The sequence below is a fragment of the Erpetoichthys calabaricus genome, chromosome 3 (genome assembly GCF_900747795.2).
Source record: "Erpetoichthys calabaricus chromosome 3, fErpCal1.3, whole genome shotgun sequence".
Taxonomy (NCBI): domain Eukaryota; kingdom Metazoa; phylum Chordata; class Cladistia; order Polypteriformes; family Polypteridae; genus Erpetoichthys; species Erpetoichthys calabaricus.
This window is the reverse complement of record NC_041396.2, coordinates 236,335,353-236,350,915: the sequence shown is the minus strand read 5'-3', so window position 1 is coordinate 236,350,915 and position 15,563 is coordinate 236,335,353. Positions and strand designations below refer to the sequence as shown.

Below are 15,563 nucleotides of genomic sequence, written 5' to 3'. Positions count from 1 at the left end.
AACAAGTTTACCTGTATTACAATAAAAAATAATAAATTATTATTAGGTTGGCACAGGAGACACATCTTTCATAAGGTACAAAAGATGAAGCTGCATTCTAGCATGCAGGCGAACCTATTCCTCCTTTTTAAGTACCCACTAAATTAAATTCTTAAAAAAAACTCTTAAACTACGCTGCTGCAATAACAGTTTTGTAGGCAATCTGGCAAATAAAGTGTAAAAACCTGACAAAAAAGGCGAGGTGATGCCATTAACGTGTTCCTTTTTTTCTCAGCTAATGTTTGCAGAACAGTTTGCCCCGCACTCGTGCACTGTCCCAGCAAGCTGCCTCTCAGTACCAAATGTGAGTTTCTGGAAAATGCACGAGGATACTGATTGGATATTAGGAAGATGCAGTGTATGGCTTGTTTTTTTTAATTAAATCTGTCTCCTTCTTCTTCTTCTTCTTTTGGCTGCTCCCGTTAGGGGTTGCCACAGCGGATCATCTTCTTCCATATCTTTCTGTCCTCTGCATCTTGTTCTGTTACACTCATCACCTGAATGTCCTCTCTCACCATATCCATAAACCTTCTCTTAGGCCTTCCTCTTTTCCTATTCCCTGGCAGCTCTATCCTTAACATCCTTCTCCCAATATACTCAGCATTTCTCCTCTGCACATGTCCAAACCAACGCAATATCGCCTGCCTGACTTTGTCTCCCAACCGTCCAACTTGAGCTGACCCTCTAATGTACTCATTTCTAATCCTATCCATCCTTGTTACACCCAATGCAAATCTTAGCATCTTTAACTCTGCTACCTCCAGCTCCGTCTCCTGCTTTCTGGTCAATGCCACCGTCTCCAACCCATATAACATAGCTGGTCTCACTACCATCCTGAAGACCTTCCCTTTCACTCTTGCTGATATCCGTCTGTCACAAATTACTCATGACACTCTTCTCCACCCATTCCACCCGGCCTGCACTCTCTTTTTCACCTCTCTTCCACAATCCCCATTACTCTGTACTGTTGATACCAAGTATTTAAACTCATCCACCTTTGCCAACTCTACTCCTTGCATCCTCACCATTCCACTGACCTCCCTCTCATTTACACACATTTATTCTGTCTTGTTCCTACTAACCTTCAATCCTATCCTCTCTAGAGCATATCTCCACCTCTCCAGGGTCTCCTCAACCTGCTCCCTACTATCGCTACATCATAGTCCATGGGGACTCTTGTCTAATCTCATCTGTCAACCTGTCCATCACCATTGCAAATAAGAAAGGGCTCAGAGCCGATCCCTGATAGATAGATAGATAGATAGATAGATAGATAGATAGATAGATAGATAGATAGATAGATAGATAGATAGATAGATAGATAGATAGATAGATAGATAGATAGATAGATAGATAGATAGATAGATAGATAGATAGATAGATAGATAGATAGATAGATAGATACTTTATTAATCCCAAGGGGAAATTCATATACTCCAGCAGCAACATACTGATAAAGAACAATATTAAATTAAAGAGTGATAACAATGCAGGTATACAGACAGACAATAACTTTGTATAATTTTAACGTTTACCCCCCCGGGTGGAATTGAAGAGTCACATAGTCTTGGGGAGGAACGATCTCCTTAGTCTGTCAGTGGAGCAGGACATTGACAGCAGTCTGTCACTGAAGCTGCTCCTCTGTCTGGAGATGATACTGTTTAGTGGATGCAGTAGATTCCCCATTATTGACAGGAGCCTGCTCAGTGCCTGTCGCTCTGCCATGGATGTCAAACTGTCCAGCTCCGTGCCTACAATAGAGCCTGCCTTCCTCACCAGTTTGTCCAGGCATGAGGCGTCCCTCTTCTTTATGCTGCTTCCCCAGCACACCACTGCGTAGAAGAGGACGCTCGCCACAACCGTCTGATGGTGTTGAAGGCGCTAGAGAAATCTAGAAACATAATTCTTACAGCACCACTGCCTCCAAGTCCAAGTGGGAGAGGGATCGGCATCCTCCGCTCCCACCTTCTCCTGGTATGCGAACTACAGAGGGTCGAGGGCGTGGCGGACCTGTGGCCTTAGGTGGTGAAGCAGAAGCCGCTCCATTGTCTTCATCACATGTGACGTCAGAGCGACAGGCCGGAAGTCGTTCAGCTCGCAAGGACGTGATATCTTTGGGACAGGGGTGATGCAAGATGTTTTTCAAAGCCTCGGGACTCTCTCCTGTTCTAGGCTCAGGTTGAAGATGCGCTGTAGAGGACTCCTCAGCTCCAACACACAGGCCTTCAGCAGTCGTGGCGATACTCCATCTGGACCCACTGCTTTGCTGGCACAAAGTCTCCTCAGCTCTCTGCTCACCTGCGCTGCTGTAATTGTGGGTTGGGGGAAACTCTCTCCTATGCTGGTATCAGCAGAAGGATGGTTGGAGGGTGCAGTACTCTGAGGTGAGAGTGGGTTAGGGTGGTCAAACTTGTTAAAAAAGTTGTTCATCTGATTTGCTCTCTCCACATCTCTCTCGATGGTGGCACCCCGCTTCGAGTTGCAGCCAGTGATGATCTTCATCCCATCCCACACTTCCTTCATGCTGTTGTTCTGCAACTTCTGCTCCAGTTTTCTCCTGTACTGCTCCTTCGCTGCCCTGAGCTGGACTCGGAGTTCCTTCTGCACGCGCTTGAGCTCATGCTGATCACTGCTTTTAAAAGCCCTTTTCTTCTGGTTCAAAAGGCCCTTGATGTCACTTGTAATCCATGGCTTGTTGTTAGCATAACAGCGTACTGTTCTTACTGGAACTACAATGTCCATACAGAAGTTGATGTAATCAGTAGTGCAGTCAACAACCTCCTCAATGTTCTCACTATGTGACCCCTGCAGGATATCCCATTCCGTAGTTCCAAAGCATTCTCTCAGAGCCTGCTCCGCCTCGGGGGACCACTTCCTGAATGAGCGTGTGGTTGTAGGTAGCTCTCTCACTCTTGGTTTGTAGTGAGGCTGAAGCAGAACCAGGTTATGATCTGCTTTCCCAAGCGCAGGCAGCGGGGTGGCGCTGTATGCATCTTTAACATTTGCATGCAGTAGGTCAATAGTCCTATTTCCCCGGGTGTTACAATCCACATACTGGGAGAAGGCAGGTAATGTTTTGTCCAGCGTCACATGGTTAAAGTCTCCAGCAATTAGCACAAGTGCCTCGGGGTGCTGCGTTTGCAGTTTAGCAACAGCTGAGTGGATGATGTCACTCGCTATCTCCACATCCACCCGAGGAGGGATGTAAACAGTAACAACAATGACGTTTCCAAACTCTCTGAGCAAGTAATAGGGACGCAGACTTACGGCCAACAGTTCGATGTTCCTGCAGCAAGAGGAAATTTTAACGTTTACGTCCAGAGTTGCACCATCTTGTATTGACATAGAGTGCGAGTCCACCTCCTTTGTGCTTCCCGCAGGTACTTGCGTCTCTGTCCGCTCTAACTGTGCTAAACCCGGGTAGCTCCACGTTAGCATCTGGGATGTTAGTTGTTAGCCATGTTTCAGTAAAACACAACAAACTGCATTCTCTGTAGGTCCTGACATTTTTCACAAGCGCAGCCAGTTTGTCGATCTTATTTCGTAGCGAGTTCACATTTCCCAGGATCACAGAAGGCACCGAAGGTTTGTATCACCACTTTCTCTCTAGACGCTTGGCTTTTATCTTAGCGCCGGCTCTGCTGCCACGATACCGCCTTCTTACCTCGTCAGGTAAATAGGGGACCACACCAGCTTGGGCATTTGTTCTCAGCGCTTGAAGTTGACTACTTGAATAGATGAGTCTTGGCGTGTAAAAATCCATTTCCAAGTAGTAAAGAGTAGTAAAAAAGTGTAAAAAGTGTCCAGGGAACTAGTCCACATAAAAGAAAGTGGTAGGAGTTGACAGTGAAATAGAGAAAAATACAGAAAAAAGGTAAAAAGATAAAGTCATACACGGAGCTGCTGGAAAGGCTGCCACTCGCGGCGGTGCCTGAAACATACTCCAATTACTGATGTAATTTCACCTCCAACTTGAATGCATCCGTCACTTCTACCGCAGACCTCACCACGGTCACACTTCCCTCGTACATATCCTGTACCACTCTTACATACTTCTCTGCCACTCCCGACTTCCTCATACAATACCACAACCCCTCTTGAGGCACCCTGTCATATGCTTTCTCCAGTTCCACAAAGATGCAATGCAACTCCTTCTGGCCTTCTCTATACTTCTCCATCAACACCCTCAGAGCAAACATCGCAACTGTGGTGCTCTTTCTTGGCATAAGCCCATACTGTTGCTTACTAATCATCACCTCACTTCTTAACCTAGCTTCCACTACTCTTTCCCATAACTTCATGCTGTGGCTCATCAGTTTTGTCCCCCTGTAGTTACAACTCGGCAGCAGCTGAATGTGTGGTTTTGCAGCCGTATACGAATTTTCTTCAAGAATTTTCTTCATACATCTCAAGCAATGAAGCAGCAACATCTCTCCGAGTGCAAATCTTTTTCTCTTGTGGTTCGCTGTTGCTTCTCCTTCACCAGCTGACTTCTCGACCAGTTGTTTCTCAAGTGTTTCTTGCACTTGTTTTTTGGTATCTCGGTCGCAAAATTGATCTTTGTACCGTGGATCAAGGACAGTAGATTGAAGTGTTTTGTGACACTCCAAAAGTGTGATTTTTGCCGTCTGAACTCTGGAATCTGTCTTGTCACACTTGCTAAGCAGACTTTTAAGTGCTTCAACAGACGGAATCACATTATAAATGAATGCGTCCTTATGTCGGCACGGCCCTGCTGAAGCATTCCTGCTGGGGTATCAAGGTCTGTTTGTGTTTCTCTCAGCCGCGTGCTTAAAGTAAGTAACTATTCGCCTCCCAATGGCAAAACAATTAGAGATGCTTCTCTGGCTCAATAAGCCTTCATTTACATAAAGCTACAAATTGTGAGCCATGCAGCTTAAACTTTTAATGGCACTTTCTTACATAGCATTTGCCATATTACAAGCATTGTCATGAAGCACAACGTGCACATTACTTTTTGAAATGTTCCACTTCGTTAATATGAAATTGAAAGCTTGTGCAAAGAAAGTTGCAGAATGAGAACTATTTTTGCCTCAACATTTTCGTCGATCCAGTGTGCCATTAGACTCAACATACTCATGGGCCTGACTTCTGAGCTCCACATATCTGTAGTGAAGCTAATGCTGGTCACATTGATTCTTAAAAGCCCATGGATATGTGTAGCAATCACATCATATAATGCAGGCAGTGAAACATCTGCAAATTATCCCTGGCTTGGAAGAATGTACCAAGGTTCTGAAAGATGTAGTAGCTGGCGAAATCCTTCGTCCTCATCTAGGGAAAAAGGTTGGTCAGTAGGTTGGTTAGTAGTTATGCCTTTAGCTCCGGTGCTGTCTTGAGGAAATGTCTTCACGTTCTGAAGGGTTTGCTGTATGAGGCTATCACTAGCTTCTGATTTAACTTTCGTTTTGGTAGCATTTATTTCTAAAAATTCTGTGTATAATTCATTACGGTGGTTATTCAGATGGGTAATTAAATTTGTGATATTGAAAGATATAATTCTAAAGTCTCTTTGCATTATCTCATTTTTGCAGGCAAAACAGATAGCAACTATGTTGTCTTCAGTTTTCACAGAAAAATATGACCACACGGCTGACATGTTGCTTTACTAATGATATCAGCACAATGACTAAACAACGCTCGTAGCGTTCTTGTCAGCAAAACTAGGAAACCCTGTTGTTGTTTTTTTTTGTTTTTTTTGTGAGCTCAAGGGGCTGTGCTTACATGCATGTTTTTCTGCAGCTTAATGTCTGCCTCACCGAAGAATGAAAACAACATTTAATTATTTAGTGAACTGTCAATATTGAGAAGCCCGAATTATATTGTTTGGCAGCATTAGTTTAAGTATACACATTTGACTGATTTCGATGTTGTCATTTTTCATGATATATCGGCACGATATATCTGATATATCGTGCATCTCTAGTGTGAGTCCCTGTCTTGCACCCCAAAACATGAGGCTGTGTCTCAGTTCTTTAGCAAAACCAGCTTTATTCCACTTGAAACATGAAAAGCACGGGTATTTACTATAGCAGGATCTATCACTCTTCTGTACACAGACACAGCAATCAGGCAAGGTTGTGGCCAAGTAATAGTCTTCCCTGCATTTATAATGTTCCTTGCATCATCCATCAACGACAGGCACTTATAGCGCGAACGTTATCGGCTCAGATTTGCTTTTGCTGGGATCCTGTAGAAATAATCTGAGTGGTACACTGAGAATAACAACACTAAAGCAGCTATGGTACTTGGAATAGTTTGTTCATTTGGTGCACTATTATATTGTTACAGAATGATTACAATCAAGTGAATTAAATTTGTAAATGATATGCAGTTAATTTTGATATATTTGATAAATCCTGTGTCACTGATGTGAATCTGAAAAAAGGAAGATCATACAGAAGCAATAGCACTGCTTTGATGCTAGTTGATGCCAGTTTGCAAAACTGAGCAGAAACGTGCGTGCGCAATGGGGTAGGCTGCCGTGAAAATGTGCACAGCTTTACGCCAAGTTTAGTTTTTATACATCGCAATATGAATGTGGAAACAGGCATATGCAACATTTTTGTGCATACACACCGTTTATACATGAGGCCCCTGGATATCAACACAAAAATCGATGAATATACACAAACCTGGTCTGCAATAGAAGAAATACATAGATAATGTCTATGAACAATTATGCTCCAAATTCAACCTCTCTTCAACACCATTCTTCCACTACTTTCAAGCTAGAAACTTTGCTAAACAGAACCTGCCCGATTTTACTCACCTCCCACCTTATTCTATTCCAGAATAAATGTTGATCAGATAAGACTCAGATAGCATCTTTACAATTAATAAAAAATATTTTAAAGTCCTTTCTTTTCAAAGACCCCAGAGTATATTGGGGAAAGGATCTGTCACTTAATATTTCAGAAAAAGAGTGGAAGGCAGCCATGTGCGGAATACACTCTAGCTCCATATATGCAAAACATTCAATCGTTCAACTTAAAATCTTTCTAGCACATTTATCACATTTAACACTATCCAAAATGTTTCCAGGATAAGATTCAACCTGTGAACATCTAGTTCCAGCCTCACTTGGCTACACTTTCTGGGTGTGAATCAAATTAACAACATTTTGGACCAAATTCTTTGCATGCCTGTCTGACAGCTTCGTTGTCAAAAACACTCCGAACTCATTAATAGCTGTGTTTCGTGTACTCCCAGACGGGCCTAAAGTGGAGAAGAGCTAACAAACTATAATTGCCTTTACTATACTAATAGCACATAGACTTATCTTGCTCAACTAGAGGAATCCCACCCCATAACTTTTAAGTCAGTGGATAACTGATGTTCTGTACTATTTGAAATTGGAAAAATAAAATTCCCAATTAGAGGATCTGTTCAAAATGTTTTTAAAACATGGCAGGATCTAAACAATATAATTTCTGAATAAGTTTCAACTTGAGGATAAAGGATACTCTTGCTTTCTTGTTCCTTTTATAGAGTAGCTCTGAATGCTGTCTCTCCTCTCTCCTAACTTTCTCTTGGGTGGAGGTTGAATTTTGCTTTGTTTGCTTTAAGTTTGACTTAATTGTATGGAATGGTATCTGCTTATAATTAAAAATAAAATCAACAATAAAAAAAAATTATAATAGCCCTTGGTAAAAAAAACAGCTAGCATAAAGAAAACCAAAATTTTATCTGTTTTGTGCCTTTATTCTGCAGAGACAAATAGCATATGACAGTGAAAGTTTTTTCCATACTAAACAGTATCTCATCAAAATTGTTTATCAATATGGAAGAATATATAACTTAATACAAATAATGTGTGATCATTTTAAGTTGTATGAATGTATTAGTTGAACCTTCTAGGTCAGTTCCATTTACTTTTTTTTTGGTCTGTGAGTACTTGTTAAGCGTTTTTACTGTAGTCTAATGAAATGTTTCCTGTTATAACACTCATATAAATCTTTCTATTTTTTCTGTTTCTCTTACCCATTTGGATTAGAAATTTGCTTCAACTATTCATTTTTACTATGCTGTTACTCAATGTTTTGTTCGAAGCATAATTAATTCCTTGAGACCTTGGAAGGAGAAAAATACACAATGATACAGAATTTAAATATCATCTTATTTGACACTGCAGTTATATGTTTTTCTCCATCTTTTATTGTATATTTACTGACAACCTGAAATACACTTTAAGAAGACTAACCAACATTATTATCCTCTTGATAATGCATCTTGCCACAGAGAACTAAGATCAACAGAAGTGTATTTGATATTGTATGTCTTTTCCGCAGTTTCTTTGATGCTTACCATCATCGGGGACTTGCTGGTAGTGATTTCCTTCTCTCATTTTAAGCAGTTTCACACACCAAGCAAACTGCTCATACTTTCACTTGCTGTTGCAGATCATTCGGTTGGAATGTTTTTGATGCCCTTTAAGATTATAAAAATCATAGAAAAATGCTGGTATTTTTAGACAAATTTTGTTATTTCATGCTTTAAATGGCTTTGTGCTCACCTAGATGTCTTTTAGTAACTTGATATTTATTGCTATTGATCTATGTTGCTATGTGTGATCCCTTTCTTTATACTGTTAAAATTACAATTCCTCTTGTACAGATAAATATTACAACTAATAGTTAGGATATAGCAGGTTGGATAATGGATGGATGGATAGTTATTATCTGTGTTATACACTTGGGCAACTTTGTTTTTCAAGGGATATTATTTTACATTTGATCATGCTGTTTGTTTTAATGATTGTGTTGGTTTGTGTACTGATGTATGGGAATTAGTAGATATTACACTAACATTTATTCTTCTCTGTACTGTAATGTTAAGACGGTATTCCAAAGTTTTCATGGTCATGAAGGGACACTTGAAATTAATTAACTAGGCAAATTAGCATACATACATAAAAGAAGCAGATCCAAACAAAACACTTAACAAATTTGAAAGAAAAGCTGCAAAACATTAGGAATTGTCATATCTGTCTTTCTTTGTTGTTAGGTAAAAAAGCACCATATCCTGGACATGGATGGCAATGTAGTAGAAGCAAAAGGAGGCACACTTGAAGTGGGTATAATGGTGTCACATGTAATAGAAGGTTTGTAAAGTAATTTTCAGTGTGAAAAATGGGTTTTTGTGAGGTACAAAACAAGGATTATTGCTCCCTGAAGCCTCATTTCGGAGCCTCTTGAACCCAACACTGTCAGTACCATAACCAAGATGAGCATAGCAGATGGAGACAAAACACTCCAAGCAACAGGGGGTGCTTTTATTAAAAAACAACCAACAAGAAATGGTGTTCAGAAAGTGCAGTGAATAAAAATATTCAATAAATAAATACAGTAATTCATGAAAACAAAGTGCTAGTGAAGGTTTAAATAATCCAATAAATAATAACATACAAATGATGTTAAAATACTGAAAGGAGTCTTTAAAATTCTCAATCCCCAATACTACCCTCTTAAAATTGAAGCCTCTCTGGCTTATTCTTCCCAGATCTTGCAGCAGAGAGCGATGTCCACCAACAGGCACAGACAACCATTAAATATGACCCATGTCCCCACCACCTGATCCACGGCATTCAAAGGGGAGCCACTAGACCCTTCTCCCACACCTACTGCTGCCAATCCAGGTTCCACCCGGCGAAAGCATGCCTTCCTCCCATTGCTGTCAATCCAGGCACCACCCGGTGACAGGACACTCTGGAGCGCAGCGTTCACTCCTGCTCCTGGGTGCTCAGCAAAAGTGATCCACTCCTGAGCGCTGGCCACGTGCTGCCTCCTGTAAGGCACCATTGTCGTCCGCCTGCTTCTCTACCATGAGCACTGGATCATTCCTGCTCCTGCCTTTCTTTCTGTCCTTTAACCTCCACTCTCTTCTTCTCTTTCTTTCCTTTTTCCGCAGTCGTCTTGCGGCAGCTTGTTTTTAAAGCTCCATGAACGCAGCATCTCAATCACGCACCACAGGAAGCCGATGAAGCAATTGAGTAAGATCGCACCTTCACATGCAGGTGCATCTCTCCCCGATTACCTCATCAACTCCCCACAACTACGTAAGCACACTCACAGAGAAGGAGCCAGCCAATAGATTATTTATTATAAACGGCCTCTCTTTTGAGTTGTGAACCCCGCTATACCACTTGTACACTAGTAAAATTAGTTCTATTTATCATTCTCATTCAAATCACAGCACAGCAGAACATTTCCCTTTTTATTAAAGGGGGATGTTGCATATTTTTCAAACAAGATACACTAAAACCATCATGCACAAAACTCACTACATGAGAAACTGCTTTCCCTACCCTCTTCCCACCTCCACTGCCATTACTTTACAACCAAGGTTTTTTATTCCACCAGATGAGCATCTTTCTGTCTCCAAAGCATCTTTAGTGTTGTGATCAGACTGTGATCAGAAGGATTATCACCATAAGTGACCAAGTGGGGTTCCTGCCACCAGAACACAACATGTCTGAATCTGACAGGAAATGATTAGTGATTTCTTCCCACTAGAGTTTTAGATTTAAAAACTAAATGACTGGCAAACACATTTTAAATTAATGTTTATATCCAGACAGGAACTAAATGCCTTTCTCTTGTGTCAGTGACAAGAATTTAACATGAAACAAAACGCAATTCGTTTCACAGATTTTTGTTTTCCAAAGCAAAGTACTGAGATTCATTGTAATTTAATTTTGCCTAAGTTGTTTTGCCAGTCACTAATCGTTACCCAATGAATACAAGTGGCCAGAAGTAGGCTGTTTTGCTGAAACATGGCAATAATGAATAAACTGCTTACTTCTTCTTTTTTAAGTGAATGAAAATGTTCTGTAGTACAATTGTTGTGAGACTTTTTTGGATGTTTGGCTTGTGCAAAAATAAGTGCCTCTTTGATTATGCCAGGGGCATTCTGTTACAAGGCTAATTTTAAAGTCACCAGTTTTTATGTGTACAAGAAGAACCTGTGGCTTTAAATGTATCAATAATATTTTGGTGATGATCTGATAAACAGTAAAATCAAAGAACTATAACAAGACCAAAAATGCTGCTGCCAGAGTTCTGAAACAGAACAAACACAATAATCACAAATTCCTTGATCTGGTTAAACTAGACCAGCTATCTATATGATTTAAAATTAAATTTAGTAGTCTCCTTCTGACTTTCCAAGCATCCCACATTAATTATCATTGTTATATGTGTGAACTTAAAATCTTCTTATAAAAGCAGACCATTGAGAGCAACAGTTCAAAATAGAGAAATCAAGTAACAAGTGTTGTAATAGATGTACATTTTCAAGAAGCATTTGTGATAAATCTGTTCACTATCTTGATGAGACATTATGCTACAGATTCTAAACCAAAAATATAATATACCGATCATACCATTCATCGATTTTCTCAATTCACTTAATCCAAATGTGGATATCAGAGACCCAGAATTTATCTTAGCAGCACAGGACATGAGGCGGAAAACAATCCTACAGAGAGAGCTTTTCTTGTGTTGGTGGGTGTGCATTATTATGTCCTACAACAGAGAGACATATTCCTGCTTCTTAACATATACCTGATGCTATAAGGATGTGCTCCGTCCCATGGATAAATGAGTGGATGTTCACTGTAGTGTACAATGTCATTGTCAGGATTGGTACTTTCTTGCACGTAATGCTGTAGGCATCCTACACCCCAGTACTGGTCAAAGTAACTTTATTCAATGAATTAGAGGATCAAAATGATTTATTCTTTTACTTTACTCTTGTGATGGTTTTGAGCTTCACACTTTTAAATATATGCAGTATAAAAAAATTGGATTCAATACATTTTTTGGTTTGCAATGTTGAGAGACAAACAGCAAATAACAGTGAAATGTTTTGTTGAGTTTTGAGATTCTATGCAGCATTCAATGAAACAGCCTATGCTCAATAATAAAAAGCAAAAAATAAAGTTTATAATTTTTTCCAGTAGAGTATCATTCTTATTCAGTCTGTTATTTTGATTGGAGAGTTTTTGTTTAAATATTCTTTTAATTGTAGTCAAATTAAGAAATGATTTCTTTTCCTTCCTGTTAACTCCCCCAATTCCCCACAACAATTCTTCCTAAACAACTCTATTCAAAATTTGCATCATCCCCGTGTGCTTTCAGATAATTTCAAAACATAATTGATCCCTGAGGAGTGTGGTATTTGTATGTGTTTTGATCTCTTTATAAATATTGCTTAGCTGACACTGCTGTAAACATTTAATGACAGAAGCAAAACATTGCAAAATGATGGATATTAATAATTTGAAGTCTGCTCAACAGTACTGCTACCCTCTTGAAAACATCTCTTGCCTGAGGGAGACAAGAACAAAAGAGATGTATGTGATGTTGTATGTCTGCTCAGCAGCTTCTGTGATGCTAACCATCTTAGGAAACATACTGGTGGTCATTTCTGTCTCTCATTTTAGGCAGCTTCACACACCAAGCAACCTCATTGTACTTTCACTTGCAGCTGCAGATTTTTTGGTTGGCATTTTTTTGATGCCCCTAAAAACAATTCAGATCATTGAAGGTTGCTGGTATTTTGGGGACACTTTTTGTTATTTTCATGCTTTATTTGGCTTTCTGCTGACCTCAGTTTCTGTCAGCAATATGGTGTTTATTGCTATTGATCGCTATGTTGCTGTGTGTGATCCTTTGCTTTATGGTACTAAGATTACAATTCCTCTTGTACAGCTAAGCATTACAACTAGTTGGATATCATCAATATTATATGCATGGGCAATTTTATTTTTCAAGGGACATTATTTGAGCCGTGATGATGGTTCTGCTTGTCTTGGTGAGTGTGTAGGGTTGTATACTGATGCCTGGGGAATAGTGGACCTTATTGTAAGTTTTATTCTTCCTTGTACTGTAATTGTATGTCTGTATGCAAAAGTTTTCATGGTTGCGAGGAGACATTCAAAAGTAATGAACTTGGCAAATCAGCATATATTTGTAAAAGATGCAGACCAAAACAAAATACCTAAAAAATCTGAAAGAAAAGCTGCCAAAACATTAGGAATTGTAATATCTGTGTTTCTTCTCTTTTGGGTGCCTTTCTATTTGTGTGCAATTATTAATGCATATACTGATGTGGTTGTATCTGATGCAATTATTAATAGTTTTATATGGCTAGCATATTTAAACTCTGGCATGAACCCAATTATATACGCCTTGTTTTATCCTTGGTTTCAGAAATCTGCTAAACTCATTATGTCATTAAAAATATGTAGCCCTGAATCCTCAATAATGAATTTATTCTCTGTGAACCACTAAACCATAGTTGTGTTTATCTTTTTTTTAAGAAAATATTGAAATGAAAAATTTTGTTTTTAAGAAAAGGTCTCTGATGTAAGGCACGAAAAATACTGTGTGTTAAATTGACAATTTTTTAAAATTTGAATTTACCAATGTTTTGTATTTATTGTAACATTCTTTTTATTAAATCAAATAAAGTTTTTTAAAATAATTGGTTCATTGTAGGTGCAGTACACATGTAAAGTGCTTCATAGTCAGAGGTTAAGAAAAGAAAGGAACGTTTTACATCTTTGCTGAGGATTAGAGGCAGTAAGGAGACTGGGGTTTTGTCCCGGGTCCTACCTGCGTGGAATTTGCATGTTCTGGTCATGTCTGTGTGGTTTTCCTCTGGGTGCTTTGGTTTCCTCCCACTGTCCAAGGACATGCAGGATAAGTGAATTGTTGATCCTAAATTGTCCCTAATATGTGGTTGGGGTGTTTGAGAGTATATGTGTGTTTACCATGTGAAGGACTGGCTGAGACTAGCTGGGAAAGGCTCCAGCAGACCTTCGAGACCCTGTTTTAGGACTAGGCAGGTTAGACAATGACTGTTATACTAAATCCTCAATGAGCACACAATGTGGCCATGCCTGAGCTGTGGTTATATGAGATTGCCAGTTTACTAGGAGTTGCTTTAGTGTTGTTGTCTGATGTGAAGATATGGCTTTAATCTCATCAATAAATTCCTCTTGTTCTTCTTCTTATTATTATTATTATAGTGTTATATTTACCTTTATAAAATTATTTATTTTTTTATTTACTTTTGCAGACTTTTTATAATTATATCTTAAGACATTTTTCATAAGTTTACAAATATTTTTAAATTATTTAAGAACATTTTAAAATTGATCAAATGAAAAAAAAAAAAACTGGTATGAAATATATAACAAAATCTCAACTGTTGCATATGCAAATGAATAAAATTAACCAGAAAGGAAAGGTTAATGAGATAGACAAATGCTGTTTTTGATTTCAACAAATCTCTCATCAAACATTATCTTATGTACTCATCTGCGTTCCTTGCATTCAGTTTACAGAAAAGATTTTATTAGAAAAATTGATGTTATCCAGGAGTGTGTGTGTTTCTTTAATCTTTTTAGCACATATGTCAAATTTGAATATATTATTTAATGGTAAGGTGTGCATAAAAAGATTTGCTGAGAATGGTCCCGAAACTGACTTTTAAAAGATTCTTTTTGGCATGTAAAGTGAAACTTTACGCAAACTGGGTCTGGAATTTAATGGGGTATGTGGCTGAGACAGAGTCAATGAAGCCAAAACACAAAATGATGATGAAAAGAACATGAGGTGGACATTATGAATGCAGGGAATTTAAATGAGATATACAGCTAAATACAGATGTGTATTTAAACCAAATCCAGCAGAAATGATGTGTTTCAAACAGAAAAGATGAGGTGGTTAAAAAAGGCACAGAATGATTCTGAATGAACACCACTTTTCAGAGGACATGCCCAAGAAGGACTTTGTGAATTGACAATGCCTGCACTCACTCCGATTCCTTGATTTAATTTTTCACATTTCTGATGAAAACTCTTGTTGTACAAGAGCACCACACCTCATTTTGCAGATTCATGGCCCCTGCTTTAACTCCCTAGGTGGGAAGTTTCTGTGTTTAGTTTGCCCAGTATGTGTACAGATTTGCTGTGTATAATTTACTTTCCTCAGTTTAAACACATGTGATTAAATTCATAGGCATTTATTTGTTGACCTCTGCAGTAATAGACTCTAGTTAAAGTATTTTCAAAATTAGAGAGGATAATTTGGATCGGTCTACCCTCCTCCCATGACCATGTCCATATGCTTTGTGAGGTCACAACCTTATAATTTCCACTTTTTCTTGCATTCTTTCACCTGTGATGGTCAGAATTAATAGTTCTTGGGTACTTCTACTGATATAACACACTTATTAATACAACTGGTCCCAACACATATAGTAGTTACTTTGTTTTCATTATTCATTACAAAGACTGTTCAAATTGTATAGTTCGCTTCACTTAACTAAAGTGAACAAATCATAAAACAGGTATGAATCAAAGTGGTTTAAGGTAACCAAAAGCATACAAATATAAAAATCCATTAATGAAATTATTGAGATATGGCCACTGACAATGGTGGAAAAAACTAAAATTCCACAAAATAGCATATCAGCAGAAAATACATCTTGAA

At 38.8% G+C, this 15,563-nt stretch overlaps 1 protein-coding gene across 1 annotated transcript; it reads left to right on the top strand.

Moving 5' to 3' along the window:
* Nucleotides 1–12,405: 12,405 nt before the first annotated feature.
* LOC114649444 (trace amine-associated receptor 13c-like) lies at nucleotides 12,406–13,355 on the top strand. The gene has a single exon (XM_028798932.2). The coding sequence runs from the start codon at nucleotides 12,414–12,416 to the stop codon at nucleotides 13,353–13,355; it is 942 nt and encodes a 313-aa protein (XP_028654765.2). The 5' UTR covers nucleotides 12,406–12,413.
* Nucleotides 13,356–15,563: the final 2,208 nt, after the last annotated feature.

Bases quoted from the DNA above. Each gene is read 5' to 3' on its own strand.
- LOC114649444 (XM_028798932.2), top strand. From the start codon at position 12,414: ATGTATGTGATGTTGTATGTCTGCTCAGCAGCTTCTGTGATGCTAACC.